Source organism: Drosophila mauritiana, chromosome 3R, assembly GCF_004382145.1.
Source record: "Drosophila mauritiana strain mau12 chromosome 3R, ASM438214v1, whole genome shotgun sequence".
In the NCBI taxonomy this organism is placed as follows: domain Eukaryota; kingdom Metazoa; phylum Arthropoda; class Insecta; order Diptera; family Drosophilidae; genus Drosophila; species Drosophila mauritiana.
The window spans coordinates 21,729,485-21,744,592 of record NC_046670.1 but is presented as its reverse complement, the minus strand read 5'-3'; the positions used below and the strand labels follow the sequence as shown (position 1 = coordinate 21,744,592).

The window sequence follows — 15,108 nt, the reverse complement described above, 5'->3', positions numbered from 1 at the left end:
GTATTGATTGACCAAATATGATTGCAAATATAACGACTGCAACATTGAATCATATTACATGTTTTAATATGCAGAGCAGCGTTAAATTAAGTAATTAATACTTAAGATCGTTTATTCCCTCTCAATGTTGTTTGTTATCAGTTTCTCGTGGCGCTGACGTCATGGCTAAGTATCGATTATTTTCTCGTGCGTTTTGTTTTGCTCCGGTGCTACGACAACAAACCGGTTTCCAAACATAGAGTCACCCAGTTATTTTGTAGTGCTTATCTAATTGTCCACGCTCAGCGCTGCTCAGTGCCTCTCAGTGGCGCTCATTTTGCGTCTTCCTCCCATGGTTAAGGCATATGGCTATGCCGTCGAGTTGGAGACCGTGGCTACGCAAAATCAGTCGTATTCTAGCGCTGACAGGAAGCAGACGCTATTTGTCAGATTTGTGTCAGATACCCACCCAAGTATTAGCAACCAAAGGAGCAGCAATGGCGGAGGGAGACTCGAAATTTGGCTTCAAGGACATGGAGAAGGCGCTGGAGACGTTGAAGCTGCTGGAGAGCCACGACATGCAGTATCGCAAGCTGACGGTGCGCGGTTTGCTCGGCCGGGCCAAAAGAGTCCTCACAAGTGAGTGCTTGTGCACAAAGGATGCACTGTATCCAGCTCTAAACCTACCATTTTAGTGACCAAGGCGGAGGAGAAGCTGAAGAACATCAATGCGGCCATTGGAGTCTTTGAAAAGTGGCTGGAAGAGAATGGCGGAGGAGCGTCCAGTAAGAATGTCAAGACAGACAGCGAGGACAAGGTGGAGACGGTGCCGGGTCTAGGATTCAAGGACAAGGCAGCTGCGGAGGCGACGTTGAGGTAAGTCACTTGACCAGGCCCTCTTCGCTGGCATGCTAATGAGCCGCCGGAGACCTTCGGCCCAGGCCACCAACGACGACGTCCAATGATGTCATGGCATACTTTTGCTGCGTCGAACTCGGAAGTCTCATTAAGTTGGCAGAGCGTCCACTACGCTCTTCCCATTCGCTCCTCTCCGTATGGGATGCATACATATTAGGGTGGATCAATTTAATAAAGCGTAGTGCTTAAACATTTGTGGATATTTACCTTTTGTATATCCAACATAGCATTCCACTTACTCATGCATAAATCATCATATATGTATATCTCAATAAGTGGAAACCTTAAAATAGTTTTATATGTACTGCTTCGAAAATTATATAGAATCATTAAGTTTTTCTGTTCTAGAACCAGTTTAATTTGATAAAATCATAATACTAGTAATAGCATTTCCATGAATATGATCCACCCCAATATTTGCATGAGTAAATGGGCACAGTTTGCCTGTATCAAAACTATTTCTATATGCATCTCGTATTGCAGCATTTTGGCGGAACGAGATCCGGACTACCAGAGGTTGGCCATCAAGGGATTAATTGGCAGCTCCAAGCGTGTCCTGTCCGGCACCAAGAACGAGGACAAGATCACGGCCATCAAGGAGGGAGTCCAGGTACTGGAGGATTTCCTCGAAAAGTTCGAGGCCGAGAACCGCATCAAGGACAATCGTGCCTATTTGCCACTCGCTGTGGTCACCAAGCTGCCAGAACCCAAGGATGAGTTAGCTAAGGAGTTCCTGGAAGCCTATGGCGGCTCCAAGGCCAAGGGTAACTACAAGCACCTGCGCACCATGTTCCCCAAGGCGGATGAAAAGACCAGCTGGGATATTGTGCGCAATCGTCAGCTATCCAAGTTGCTGGAGCAGATCAAGAGCGAGGAGGCCAAGCTCTTCGATGCAGAGACCGGAGCGCCCACCGACCTCCACCTGCAGTTGATCCACTGGGCATACAGTCCGCAGCCGGACAAACTAAAGCAGTACATCGAGAAGCTGGCCAAAAAGACGCCCGAGAAGCGTAAGCAGGAGAGCAGCAGCAGTGCCAGCGATTCCAGTGCCACCAGCCAGGATTCCGATGGCGAGGATAAGCCCAAAAGGAAGAAGAAGAGGGAGGAGTGAGGTCCAAACAATCAAAAACACTCTGTTGCCATTTATTAACGAACATAAACGGTTCAAACAGCTCTGTTTCCGGTTTCTCCAACCGATGCAATTTGGTGGACTTTAGATTTAACAATTTTTTTTTTAAATGTTACCTTATTGAACTGAAGTTTCATGGTTTCCTAATCTGCCAACTTGCACGGTCTTCGAAATCGGAAACTGGCTAAATAGTTTATTTAAGTAACTCAACCTCAATGCAGAACTACGATATTTGGTGCACACATGGCTGCTGTCTTCTGTATCCCCCTCTATGTACACAGATACATATATATGTATACATAAGCGCTCAAGTATATATGCTATATGTAAATATTGTAAAGTACCTCTTGTGTATGTCGTTCTGATCAGCCTAGTCTTTGGAATCAATAACTCGATATATGGGATTCTAGAGAGGGGCTCGGTGCATAAAAATGTTGAACAACTTTATAATAAAACAGAATTACAATTTTGAAACCATATTGTATGTAATTTTCAGGAGATGGTGACCCCGATATTACTGAAAAACAGCCTTCGTACCCCTCTAAGCTATTCCCAACGCAGCTCATCATAACGAAACCTTCATTTCGAATTCGTAACCCCACACGCAACTAGATTACACAATGTACACGGGACACGGCCACGCCCACGCGGCCGCATTCGAAAGCTCCGCCCACATATGGCGTCTATGTGGTTAATATTTATGCAATGCGGCGGTATCGTAATACTCCGACTTGGCGACGCGCGGGGATTGCGTCTGGGAGTCGCCGGAAGTCGGAGGCGTCTTCGCCAACGACAGCGTCAACTGGTGCTGGTCACCCTTGCCGGAACCGGTGGTCAGGTGACCGTAGGCCATGTTGAAGAGCGCATCCGGATCGCAGACGAACCGATAGACGTAGCGCTCTCCGTTCACCTTCTGCATGATGCCCTTCTCGTAGTAGTAGCGCAGACTGCGGGACAACTTGTCGTAGTTCATGGCGGGTCGATTCTTCTGGAGACCCCAGCGCCGAGCCACCTCCTCCGGCTCGATCAGCTTGAACTCCATGCCACGCCCGGTCCAGGCGATGCAGCTGGCACTGAATGGAGAATCATAGAGTGTTAATGCATGAGAACTTTGGTGCCGCCGCTTCGTACCCACCTGGTTGTGGGCTCATCCAGGAGGGCCACCAGAAACTGCCAGAGCTGCAGCGAACCCCTGCGCTGGCTGATCGCCTGGCCACTGCTGCTAGTGGAGATGCCATTGCTGGCGTAGAACTGATCCAGGCGCAGTTCCGCATCGCTAGACGTGGTGGAGTCCACCACATTAGGCCGCAGCGCGGAGGGATAGGTGGATGAGATGGCCGCGTTGTAGGGACCGCTGTCGTACTTCAGATCCGCATCGCTGACCGCCGCCAAGGTGGTGGGCGAGAGATCCCTGTACACGGACTGCGACTGCGTCTGCTGTTGGTGGGCGTAGTGCGAGGGCGTGGCATATACCGCCGAGCTGGATATGACCGCCGTGTGGCTAAATTTGAAAGCGGAGGCGGCATGGAGTGGCGTCAAGTGGGTGAGAGCCTGCTGCTCCGCCTGCTGATGGCCATGGTGGCCATGGTGGGAGTGATGGTGGTGCGGATGCAGTGCAGCAGCTTGCTGCAGTTGTTGCTGCTGCTGTTGCTGCTGCTGCTGCTGTTGCTGTTGCTGTTGCTGCTGTTGCTGCTGCTGATGCTGCTGCTGTGCCGCCGTGGTGGTGGAGTCCGCGTGCTCGATCTTCGTGTGGTGCGGAAAGTGCTGGCCGGAGGACACGTCGCTGCAGTAGACGGCTGCCGAGGTGGCTTCTGGAAAAAAGGATTCACCAGTGAAAGCCGCTTTCATGCACGTTTGAGCAATGTGCCGGTGTCAGGGGAATGGGTGCTAATTACATGGGTATTCCAGATACCCTTCCTAACAGAGGGTAGTATGGGCTTATTAGACATTTTAAACTTTTAAGTACGTGTATAAACCATACGTTACCACTTGTATATAGGTTTTATATCATAGATATAGATACACCCCATATAATAATGGATCCCCGCTTATTAAAGACCATCCAGCCCTCTCGACTGCCATTAAAAACTCTTTCACATTGTTTCGCTTTGTTTGTGCGGCGCTTGGCTTTTCTAAATGGCCAGGGTATTTAGCAGCAATTAATTATTTAAGCAACCCACTCCCCTCAGTCGCTGCAAAATGCTCAATATGCTGCAATTTAGCGGAGGCAAACAAACCCACTCCCTGCCACCCAACCTAACCTGGAAGCACCACCCGAGCTTGCCCTTTTCATTAGGTAGTTACTCCACAACTCCCGCATCCATTCCGGCACCCCATGCCCATCGCGACTCGACGCTGGGCGCATTAAAAATTCAGGAGATACCTCTGCATAATCCATGAGCAAGTGTCGACAAGTAAAAACATCATTGGCGATAACAACAAACGAGCTGCTGATGGAAAACGAAGACCTGTTGGCCCTGCAGCCCAAGGACGAGGGTATCCGGGTGGGTTGGAGTGGGGTTGGGAGTGGATTGAAGTGGGGGGACAATGCACTACACCCGGGAAAACACTAAACTCATTTCTGCACCCTTAGGATTGCTTCTTTATGGACGAACTGAGAACGCCACTAAGAAACCTTTCAATTTTCAAAGTAACAGATTTTTTTTTCAAGTGTAAACGGATGGATGGGTGAATGGGGTGACTGGGTGTTTGGGTGCTGGGTGGTGTAGCTAACACGAACCACTCAACGGCGGCCCCGTGATTGAGCTGTTTGTTCGATGGGCGTCGGATTCAGCCCCCGACCACGCCCCCGTCCGCCCACCGCCACGCCCACCGGAGGCGAACTATGTAGCAGCCGGCCCTCGAAATTGAATTGCACGCTTGTGCCGCCGCCAATTGGATTAGCGGTTAGTAACACCGGCGATATTGTTATTGTAAATTATGCGCGCGATTTCTTGCATTTTATTTGAAAAAATATTGGAAGCCACTAGATGAAGATGGCAGCAAATGGAATTACCCAGTGATAGGTATGCATATCGCGCACATTAATTTGAATAAATGATGAGCGCACGCAAAAGCTGGCTTTAATCATTTTCCATTCATTTTTTTCAATTTTTAGGGACTTACCTTCGTCGCTCTTTTTCAGAATGCCCGCGGGTGGCGATGATGGAAATCTGCATGGAGCATAAATCAAAAATATATAAAATATATATATGAATCTATTATATATAGAAAGCGGATAATTCGAGGAGCAAGCGACTATAGCAACTCCGTTGATTGACTTAAAGTTGACTTGCCTTGTCAGCGTGAAGCTCAATCTCAATCTTCTTACCTGTAGCAGTACGGGTGCGGATGCGGGTGCGGATGCGAGTGCGGATGTGGGTGTGGATGGGTGTGCGGGTGCGTCACAGCGGGTATGTCAAAGAAACTCGATGTTCTATCATGCCGCACGCCTTTGACATTCACTGCAGATGGTAAAAATAGAGAACAAGACCAGGTTACTTTTTCCACTCATAAATGCGGGAGAATGGAGAAGAAGCCACCTCCGGCGCGAGTCAACCGAGGTGCCCTCGACTTTTGTTAGATAATATTTCGTATTAACGCTCGCAATGGGATGCCTTTGAGGCCACAAATCGAGCTTGTCACATGCACTTGACTTGGCCATAATCGAGTGCCAGCCAAAACTCAGGACTAGATAACTTGAAATGGGAATAGCGGGTAGTCAACTTAAAGTGGGATTAACTTAAAAGATTACTACTGCTGAATATAAATATAGTTTATAGTCTTATATATATTCAAGCGATTAACTTGGAACTCTTGACTCCAGTTTGATTTTCCCAGAACTCCAAAACATATTTATCTTACTTGGACCTCGGCACGCGCCAAACTCCGGCGATGTTTTCTTAATAAAAAACTTAAAAATAACAATCTAAGCTGTATAGCAAAGCCTTCGGGCGGCAAATGGCAGAGCAGCCCAAAATTCCAAGCCCACACCCACACCCACCGAACCATTTGCCATCCAACCCGCAGGACTCCCCCGCTCACTTCTCAAAACTCATAATGGAAAATTAATAAACAAGCGAACGTGTAAATAGCAAAGGCAAACAGAAAGTGGATACAGTGGGTCGGAGTGGGTGGTGGATCAGGAGGAGGGGCAGTGGCAGGCTGCATCCGGAATTGACAGTGGACGCGGACGAGGACGCTTACCATTGTACCTTGCGTTCAAGTAACCCTCGGTGGAAGTGTCCAGTCCGAATTTCCCGATTGCCGGCGTGGGAGTGGGCGTGGCATACATGACCAGCTCGTCGGGCAACTGGTGGTGATGGTGATGGTGGTGATGATGATGGTGGGCGTACCAGGAAGATTCCCGTGTGAGATCTGCAGAGTGGAAGGGTATAATTGGCAGGACTTGATTAACAGCCGAAATTTGTAATGGATACTTTGTTTAAAATTCGTATCCAACAAAAAGAGATAAATCTGAAAGTATATATACACACCGTTGCAGAGAGAGGCACTTGCTCCGCCCGCGCTGGAGGATCCGGAGGTGGAAGCGTTCATCAGGGCGGCCGTGGCGATGGGATTCGGCGAAGATGAGCTTTCGCCCAGGGTCAAGCAGCAAGGTGGTGGCGGCGGTGGTATAGGTGACGTCTTCTGGCCAGCGCAGATGGCCTCCATAAGGCCATGCCCGTGACCCTGACCACCTGAATCCAGATCGCTGGTGGGGCACTTTTTGCGCTCCGACTGCAGGCCATCGCAGCTGGAGGACGCGGAAATGGCCTTGGCCACCGCCGGCAGTGTGGAGCTGACACAGGAAACCACCGAGTCGGTGGTTATGGTGGATGTGTTGGGCAGGGCGCCATGGTAGAGCCCCAGGTGGTGGTGCGGATGGTGTGCGTGGTGGTGGTGCGGGTGGTCCAGGTGCGTGAGCGTCTGCTGCAGCTGCTTCAGGTGCGTCTTGGCCTCGCCGTAGTCGCTCTGCGGAATAAGGAAATGAGACAAGGCGCGCCAGGAAATTGTCATGAGTCTGGCGTTCTTTCGGCTTGGGGTCTTTCGATTTCGTCTTGGCCAAATTAGTTCCCAATTTGTCAGATATTTTGGGCGGAATTCTTTGGGTGCTTCCGTGGTCTTTAAGCCATGCGAACTTTAAAGCCACCTGCTGAGTGGTTGGTTGGCCACCCGCCGTTAACAGGTTGCAGAGACAATGGCCAACTCGTCACATTGACATAGTCAAGTGGAAGTTGTGGCAATTAGTTTAACAGCTTCTCTAGCTTCAGTTTTCGCTTTTGCTTTTGCTTTTCCCACTGCCGGGTGTCAATTGGCCGGGTGCAAGTGCTTCTGTGTTCTTGGCCATTAAGTAATGAGCCATTGTGTCGGACAACTTAGTAACACCACTGGCACTGGGCCCTCACCAGTGGGTTCGCAATGATATGTGGATAGTACGTGGGCATAGGTATAGTAGGTGGTCATCTGCCGACTCCAACTGCGGTTTATTGACACTTGTCCATTTAATGAGCACTGCGCAGGGGTTAACCTTTGTCTATGGTCGCACTCTCGCTCTCTCCGGGTTATCATATCACCCTGCTCGTAGAGCTCATTATAGCCGGCCGGGATTTCACTTTTCACTGGGGGAAACTAATGGGGGAACTGGCTTCTAGCATACGACACGAGGCAGGGGATAGAACTAATACGGCAAACTGGAACTTCTTCAAAGAAGTCATCTTGATTTAATGGATTGTTATATTAGAAATCCCATCGATGGAATGTCTATCTTACTTAACTTGGACTAGTAAGTAAAGTAATATATCATATATAAATCTAAGCAAATTCAAGCACCCATCGATTTCCCAACCTACTTTTAAATGTAGGTCGATCTCCAAGTGATTACTTTAAACATTTAAAACAAATTGAGCATCAGTCCAAGAAAGAAAGACAATAGTGTTTCTTTAAGGTTTCCCATCCGTTGTTTGCTTACGGAGCCCACTCTGTCGGGTCTCCATGACGAAGTGCATCCAGTACTGACCCCATTTCGAGGCCCTTGCCTGACATTTGGACAAACTGGAGCAGCAAGCGCTGCGATGCACCACCGTGTGCCATCTGGATGTGCTCCGTCGCATCCGAGAACGATTCGAGATAGTTACCCTTAATTACGTGCCCGTAATCGCTGCCGGTTTGGTTCGGCTCTATCGGCAATACACCATGCCAACTTCCAGTTGGTATGAAAATGGAGAAAAACTTCAGGTGGAAACGCAGAAAGCGGCACCGTGCGCCGTCCCTTTTCTCCAGTTTGGGCCACAAGAAGTGCAGAATGCTCGACTTTCTCCCCCCGAAATCGGGGGTTATATAAATCTTGTCTATGATACATTCAACTGGTGATCACGGATTTGGCAATTCTCTTCCGCTTTTTGCGCGCACAAATTTTTGATAAATTGCAAAATGTGTCGCTGAATCGCGTTCGTTAAGTGCAAGCAAACAATTTGTCAAATCAAATTACAGCAGTTATTTAGTGTAACTGTCGTGTGCAAGCAGCTAAAAAAATTTAACAAAATGAAAAAAAAAAAAAAAAACCCAGCGGCAGCCAGCCAAGCGATGTCACCTGCCACACGTGCGCTGGTGCAACAGGGAACCACTTTTTTTTATGGGTTACCATAACTGAGGAATACTCTATATCACAAAGATATCAACTCCACTCATGAGATGTATCTTTACCTATATAATATATACCAATGATCATGAAAGCCTACATGTTGATATATAATATCAATTGAATAATAATATAATCATATCGTTATTAATAGGGTTATACTTTCAACTTTAGTTATTAAAAATTCAATATTTCTTATAAATTCAACTGCAGATATGATGCATATTGAACTATCTAGCGATCATCAAAGGGCAAATACCCATCGTTACCTTATAAAGTACCTATGGACCCACACCCATTAGGCCCTAATTTGTATGCGCAATTGGTGCCAATTACAAGTGCAATTGGGAAAACAAACTGTGGCGCTGGGTGACTGACTCATCCGACGGATTGATCAACTTTGAACCCTGGCGAACAATGGAGCACATACTCGCAGAGATTACGACGCATGCGCGCCCGCAACTGACATTACGAAACTCCCAGTCGTGTGTTTACCTTTCGGTATGGTATGCTATTATATATAAGGTATATGTACTGATCTAGTTTGCAGCCGCCCAAGGGAGCGGTGGGTGGTGGACTGAGACCCATGGGCCCGCAGAAGACAATGCTTTTCTTTTTCCAAATTGTTTTAGTCTTTTTTCTTTTGTTTCTTCGTTTTTCTGTGTGTGTGGCTCGGCTTGGATGACTGGGACTCCAAATCTCAGTCTCTTTTTTAGCTCTGGCTATGGATCCGTCGTGGAAAACACTTTCACTGCACATGATGAGGCAGTGACACGGTCGTCACCATCACGATGGCTATGGCTATGCTCTTCTCCGTCTTCTTGTGGGTGTCTTTTTGGTTTTGGTGGCAATGGAAGCGCGACCGAGCCAGTTTCTCGCTCCGCTTGGGCTTGGGAGTCGCATTTTCGGTTCAGCTGCGGGCGAGTTCGGAGGTGTTTTCTGACCAACTAAAGGATACTTTCAAAAGATAACTCAAGAGATTGCTACGGTGTTTAGAAACCACATCTTTGAAAGCTCAACGACATCATACTATGAAGATATTACAACCCAAGTTCTGGAAAAGTAGCTAACATAAAGTTCAGCTTAAATTTTACTAACAAACTGAAATATAATCGACAAACGTTCTTGATAAAAAGAAGAAACACAATACTATTTGATAATAAACATTTTTGAAAAACATTAATGTGTCTTGTGATTTAGTGAATGCGAAGTTAAAAAACCAGTGAGAACTAACAGGTTTAAAAAATCTGAAAAACCAGGATTCTAAGGACTTATAGCCTGAGTAAACTAGATTACCCCGCTCCATGTTTGCAATACCGCAATGTCAGAATACGTGAGCCGGGATTTAAATTGGCTGCACTTTCTGCTGGCCATGTGTTCTCTGCTGGCGGGTAAGTGACCTCCACTGCATCGTAGCCAATTCTGCTAACACATACTCTTTAGTGACCATCTGTCAGCCGTACCAGCTGCCCCACCGCTGCTCCAACCGGCTGGAGAACGCGTTGGAGCACATGCGTCGACGCAGTGTGCAGACCAAGAGCTCATCCGCATCGCGAGCCATGTGGGAGCCGCCACCGCAGAGTCCCTACCAGTTGTACCACAGTTTCTACGGGCAGCACAGCGATCCGGAGGATGACTTCTACAATGTGGGTGCTTACAGCAGCGGACGTGGCTATCACGCCAAGCTCCTGCACCGAAATGGACAAGCCCATCCCTTCTCCGACTCGAGCAGTGCTCTGGAGCTGGAGGATTTGCTGGCGGTGAACCAGCAGAGCCAGCAGCACAGACAGCCCCACAAACTGACAATTTCCCGGGTGGATGTGGAGGATCTCAAGGTGCGAGTGCCGCCGGCAAAGTCCGCCAATCGCTGGGTTGAAATCGACAAGTGCAAGTTCAGCACGGAGAACTCCACGCTGGACACCCGCCTGATCTTTCCGGATCTCACTCTTAGTGGCAAGGTTGTGATGCAGCCAATGGGCGGAAAGTGTCACATGATTCTGAGACTGCGACACGCGGGCATCGAGTTTCGAACAGTTCCACTGGGATCAGGACACTCCTCCAACTACGAGCAGTCCCGGAGATTGGGAGCCGCCTCGGTGCGCACGGACTCTCATTTTGCTGAGCCCGGATTTATATCCGTCTTTGCTCATGGATGCCAGGGACCCACTGGAATCCGTCTGCGCCAGAACTCCAAGCGGAGATTCGGTAGTGCTCCGGAAGTGGAACTGGGCGAACCGCACGTGATACTGGGCAGCAAGAGACCACAGAGGTGGGGCAAGTACCATCAGCAGGCGGGCTACGATATCCGTCAGGGTCAGGTGCCGCAAATAACTAAAGAATACAGCCTGGAGCTGGGCAGTGATAGCCAGGCCCAGGACTCCGGTGAGTTCATCGATGTGAACGGGGACAACTTTTACCGGCGGCAGTTCAGCAAAAAGAGGAGACGCCGGCGGCGCTACGCCAAGGATAACTTCGAGGACCAGGTGAACTTCAGCGAGGATGTGCTGCACTTCGAGGACGAGCAGCTGCAGCAGCTGGTGGAGCCGGATGCCAGAGCCTTTGCAGATATATTCAGCGGCAGTGGCTCCAGTCCCAGCGGAGATCGTGAGGAGCTGGTGGGCGAGGCCATGTCCCACGAACTGGAGAAGCTCTTCTCCATGGGCGTCCGTGGCCTGCTAACCACGTACATGCAGCGGGCGCTCCAGCCGGCCATCAAGGAGACCCTCATGGAGAACATGGGCTACACCCTGAGCTATGGCTAAGACCGCCACCTTCAAGGACTCCTAGTTTAAGCCCTATTTATGTACGTCCGATGCGGTTGAAATAAAAGCTTTAAGCGAATCTTACCAACTTGGCCGTATCCATGGATCGATCGGTGGTCCGGATGCACTCTTGAACTTGTGGATTTTCACTAATAGGATTTCACCTGGCTGCTGCTCATCAATACTCCTCAATTATTCAGAGCTCGATGGCTTTCACTTGACGTTGATGGTGATCAGCGCGCATTCCGTTGCCTTCGTGCAGTTGGTTCCGAGTTTCCGTTGTGACTGGTGGAGGGCACCTGGCCAGGATGCCAGGCAAATCGGCCGGAGTTACCGTTCGGGGGTTGTTGCTCCTGGAAGCTAACCAGGATGCACTGCGCAGACGCGTCACGCCTCCTCTGCCCACTGATTGGCTAACTCGCTGCAAAGGGGAAGGGCCAATGGCTTGGCTGCGTGGGCGGTAATTAGGAGAAAATGTTAAAAAATCTTCAAATTTAAAAGTGCCTTGATTAACTTTCAAATTTAAATAAAGGCATGAAATCGAAGCAAGGCCAGAGGCAAAATATTTTAAATAGTCGTTAACATATAGGCTAATAATCATTTTGGAATCCTAAAGCCGGTTTTAAGAAATTATATATTCATTAAGTCTAAAATATAAAATACGAATAAAATAAATACGGTTTGAAATTAATCATGTGCATATGCTTCACTCTAAAACAAATTTGATAAGCTCAGAAATTTCCTAAACAAATGGATATGGAAATTGGCTTAATCGTTGCATTACTTAAAAAGCTTGTATTTATTTTATTTAAAGTTCTGAACAATTTTAAAATATGTTTTATATTCTTATTGGAAAGAAAATTTCTTTGATTTCCGGTTCGAGTCCAAGCTATGCTCTAATCAAAGTTCTACACCACGACTTTTGTCTGCATTCCTTCGACTCCTCTGGCCACACTGGCATTCCCGAAAATCTCTCTTAAAACAATTTTTTCATTCTCATCAGATTTATTATGTGATATGCACAAGGCAAATATCCAAACAGACACAGTGGCGTAGGTAAGTGACCAAGGAAGCAGCCGGAACACCAGCTACTGTCCCGCGCATTGCCGGAGATCCGGAAATCTCGGCCAGACTCCACGCGAAGAGTTTGTTTACGTCCGTGTGCTTTTTGCTCGGCGAGGGGGGTGGTGGCCACTCAGTCAGGTGTCTGCGTATTATATAATAACAACTCCGAATCGGCGAAGGCGCCAAGTTATATATATAGATTAGATAGTCGCAGAGCCGAGCAGGCACTCCGCCGGATTTCCTTGGCATTGGGCGGAGGAGCAAAGGTCACGGGCGGACCAGCCAAATCCGTATCTGTCGCACGACCTTGGGAATGTTTTTCGTGCGTATGCGTCTGAGTTGCGTCAATGTACCAAAGATGCTGTTTTGTTTTCCCCAGATATACATATATGCATATGTTAATACACGGCAACAATAAGCGCAGCACACAAAGGAACCGATCAAGAGTCATGCAGGTCGAATGCCTCCAGAGACAGCAGCAGCATACCCGGCTGTGAAGGAAGCCCCTATCGCCTCGAAGCTTCCACGCATGCAAACAATCCTTTGCGGACGCACTGAGTCCACCAGGAGCCGCAACACCGTCGTCCGGTAGCAGCGATGACGGAAAGCAGCAGTAGCACCAAATCCCGCCTAGCGGTGGCGCCCACCGGAGTTGGAGGAGCAGCCGAGGGAGCCACGTACATACGCACCATCGAATGGGACATGATGAACAAGACCAAGTTCTTCCCGCTCTCCATGCTCAGCTCGTTCTCGGTGCGCTGCTGCCTATTCCCGCTGACCGTGATCAAGACGCAGTTGCAGGTGCAGCACAAGAGCGATGTGTACAAGGGCATGGTGGATTGCGCCATGAAGATCTACCGATCGGAGGGAGTGCCCGGTCTGTATAGAGGTTTTTGGATCTCCTCCGTGCAAATAGTGTCCGGCGTCTTTTACATAAGCACCTACGAGGGCGTGCGCCATGTGCTCAACGATTTGGGTGCTGGGCATCGAATGAAGGCCCTCGCCGGCGGCGGTTGCGCCTCGCTGGTGGGCCAGACCATCATAGTTCCTTTCGACGTGATATCGCAGCACGCCATGGTGCTCGGAATGTCGGCCCATGCCGGTTCCAAGGGCGATATCAATCCGCTGGGCATCAAGTCGTGGCCCGGTCGCAGTCGCCTGCACATTTCCATGGACATTGGCAGGGAGATTATGCGGCGCGATGGCTTCAGGGGCTTCTACCGCGGCTACACCGCCAGCCTGATGGCCTACGTACCTAATTCGGCCATGTGGTGGGCCTTCTATCACCTCTATCAGGGTAAGTCTTCCGTTCGTTAGTGAGATTAGATTATGCTAATTTCGGACTATATTCGCAGACGAACTGTTCCGCATCTGCCCCGTTTGGGTGTCCCATCTGTTTATCCAGTGCGTGGCCGGCAGTTTAGGTGGCTTCACAACGACAATACTAACCAATCCATTAGATATAGTGCGTGCCCGTCTGCAGGTGAGTTTGTTGCCTAAATCTAGCACTTTCAACCTTTAAATCTGTTTAGTTTATTTGATTGTAAATCCTTTATTGCAATTTTGATTGAAAATGACGTAATTCTTCCGTTGTCTGCGTCTGAACTTCAGACGTTCTTATCTTTAACAATTGAAAATGCTCGCCACTCATACGTAATCTTTATTACGCTGTGTCTCCGCAGGTCCACCGCTTGGACTCGATGAGCGTCGCCTTCCGGGAGCTGTGGCAGGAGGAGAAACTGAACTGCTTCTTCAAGGGACTGTCCGCCCGCCTGGTGCAGTCGGCAGCCTTCTCATTCAGCATTATTCTAGGTTACGAGACCATCAAGCGCATTGCGGTGGACGAGCAGTACAAGCACCAGATCCGCTGGTGAAGAACGCACAATCCCCAGCCAAACGGAAACCAACTCAAAACTGCATTTACGCGACGTACTGAGAACCACCAGAACTGGAGGAGATTCGCCCCCGATTGTAAATAACAAGAGCTAGAGAATGGATTAGAGGAGCACAGGTTAATTAGTTGAATTGCCAACAATAGCGAATTATAAATCATCGATGGCGGACGCATCGAGGATGTATTGTAGTAGAACGTTGCAACATGCTTGCGGCTAGGACGGATGTTCAAGTAACGCAATTCAATATGCAAATACCCCAAAGTGTTGTAGCTTAAAGTGTACATTATTTTTGTTATACTTAGTCGTTTTATACCTAACACGCGAAGAGGCCGATCGGTGACCAGCATAATTTATTATACACCTAACTAAACTTGTACTTGTACGTAATTGATGATGATGTTGATAATACTGTTGATTACATTGGTAGCCCAATTACTTTTACACAACTAAGCACAGCAATGTTTGCGCCAAACAAAATACCACAAACTGGACATGCCGAATTAGAAATTAATGTCGAAACAGGGTCGCCCCTCCCCAGAGGTCGGGAGGCACTACACTTAGCTAAGAATTCGTGTGTGTGTGTTCTCTGAGTGGATAAACTAGTTTTAGTCTGCATTATAATAAAGTACAAACCAAGAATTGTCACATTTTTGGCACTGTTGAATACCAAAAGAAGCTCTGTCTCCCGGCGAACTTGCTGACGATCTCCAGGATAACTAA

The 15,108-nt window shown here is 48.5% G+C and overlaps 4 protein-coding genes across 6 annotated transcripts; 3 read left to right on the top strand and 1 right to left on the bottom strand.

Annotated features, from left to right (window-relative positions):
• Window positions 1-307: 307 nt before the first annotated feature.
• LOC117142594 lies at window positions 308-2,464 on the top strand. The gene is made up of 3 exons (XM_033306669.1): window positions 308-618; window positions 675-855; window positions 1,381-2,464. The coding sequence occupies exons 1-3, from the start codon at window positions 345-347 to the stop codon at window positions 2,006-2,008; spliced, it is 1,083 nt and encodes a 360-aa protein (XP_033162560.1). The 5' UTR covers window positions 308-344; the 3' UTR covers window positions 2,009-2,464.
• Window positions 2,465-2,555: 91 nt separating this feature from the next.
• Window positions 2,556-11,578, bottom strand: LOC117142592 (ETV5-related protein Ets96B). Of its 2 annotated transcripts, XM_033306666.1 has the most exons (7): window positions 11,514-11,578; window positions 6,523-7,000; window positions 6,233-6,403; window positions 5,358-5,490; window positions 5,153-5,199; window positions 3,162-3,837; window positions 2,556-3,099 (listed from the first exon to the last, which is right to left on the bottom strand). In XM_033306666.1, the coding sequence occupies exons 1-7, from the start codon at window positions 11,529-11,531 to the stop codon at window positions 2,718-2,720; spliced, it is 1,905 nt and encodes a 634-aa protein (XP_033162557.1). In that variant the 5' UTR covers window positions 11,532-11,578; the 3' UTR covers window positions 2,556-2,717. The 2 variants fall into 2 exon arrangements, with proteins under 2 accessions (XP_033162557.1, XP_033162556.1); XM_033306665.1 differs by lacking the exon at window positions 11,514-11,578 and having other exon boundaries at window positions 6,523-7,045.
• On the top strand, window positions 9,558-11,512 carry LOC117142593. Its single transcript, XM_033306668.1, has 2 exons — window positions 9,558-10,057; window positions 10,110-11,512. The coding sequence occupies exons 1-2, from the start codon at window positions 9,988-9,990 to the stop codon at window positions 11,426-11,428; spliced, it is 1,389 nt and encodes a 462-aa protein (XP_033162559.1). The 5' UTR covers window positions 9,558-9,987; the 3' UTR covers window positions 11,429-11,512.
• Window positions 11,579-12,373: 795 nt separating the features above from the next.
• Window positions 12,374-15,060, top strand: LOC117145455 (solute carrier family 25 member 44). 2 transcript variants are annotated; one of them, XM_033311124.1, is made up of 4 exons: window positions 12,374-12,484; window positions 12,873-13,790; window positions 13,849-13,976; window positions 14,176-15,060. In XM_033311124.1, the coding sequence occupies exons 2-4, from the start codon at window positions 13,091-13,093 to the stop codon at window positions 14,365-14,367; spliced, it is 1,020 nt and encodes a 339-aa protein (XP_033167015.1). In that variant the 5' UTR covers window positions 12,374-12,484; window positions 12,873-13,090; the 3' UTR covers window positions 14,368-15,060. The 2 variants fall into 2 exon arrangements, with proteins under 2 accessions (XP_033167015.1, XP_033167016.1); XM_033311125.1 differs by lacking the exon at window positions 12,374-12,484 and adding an exon at window positions 12,516-12,815.
• The last annotated feature ends 48 nt before the right edge of the window (window positions 15,061-15,108 follow it).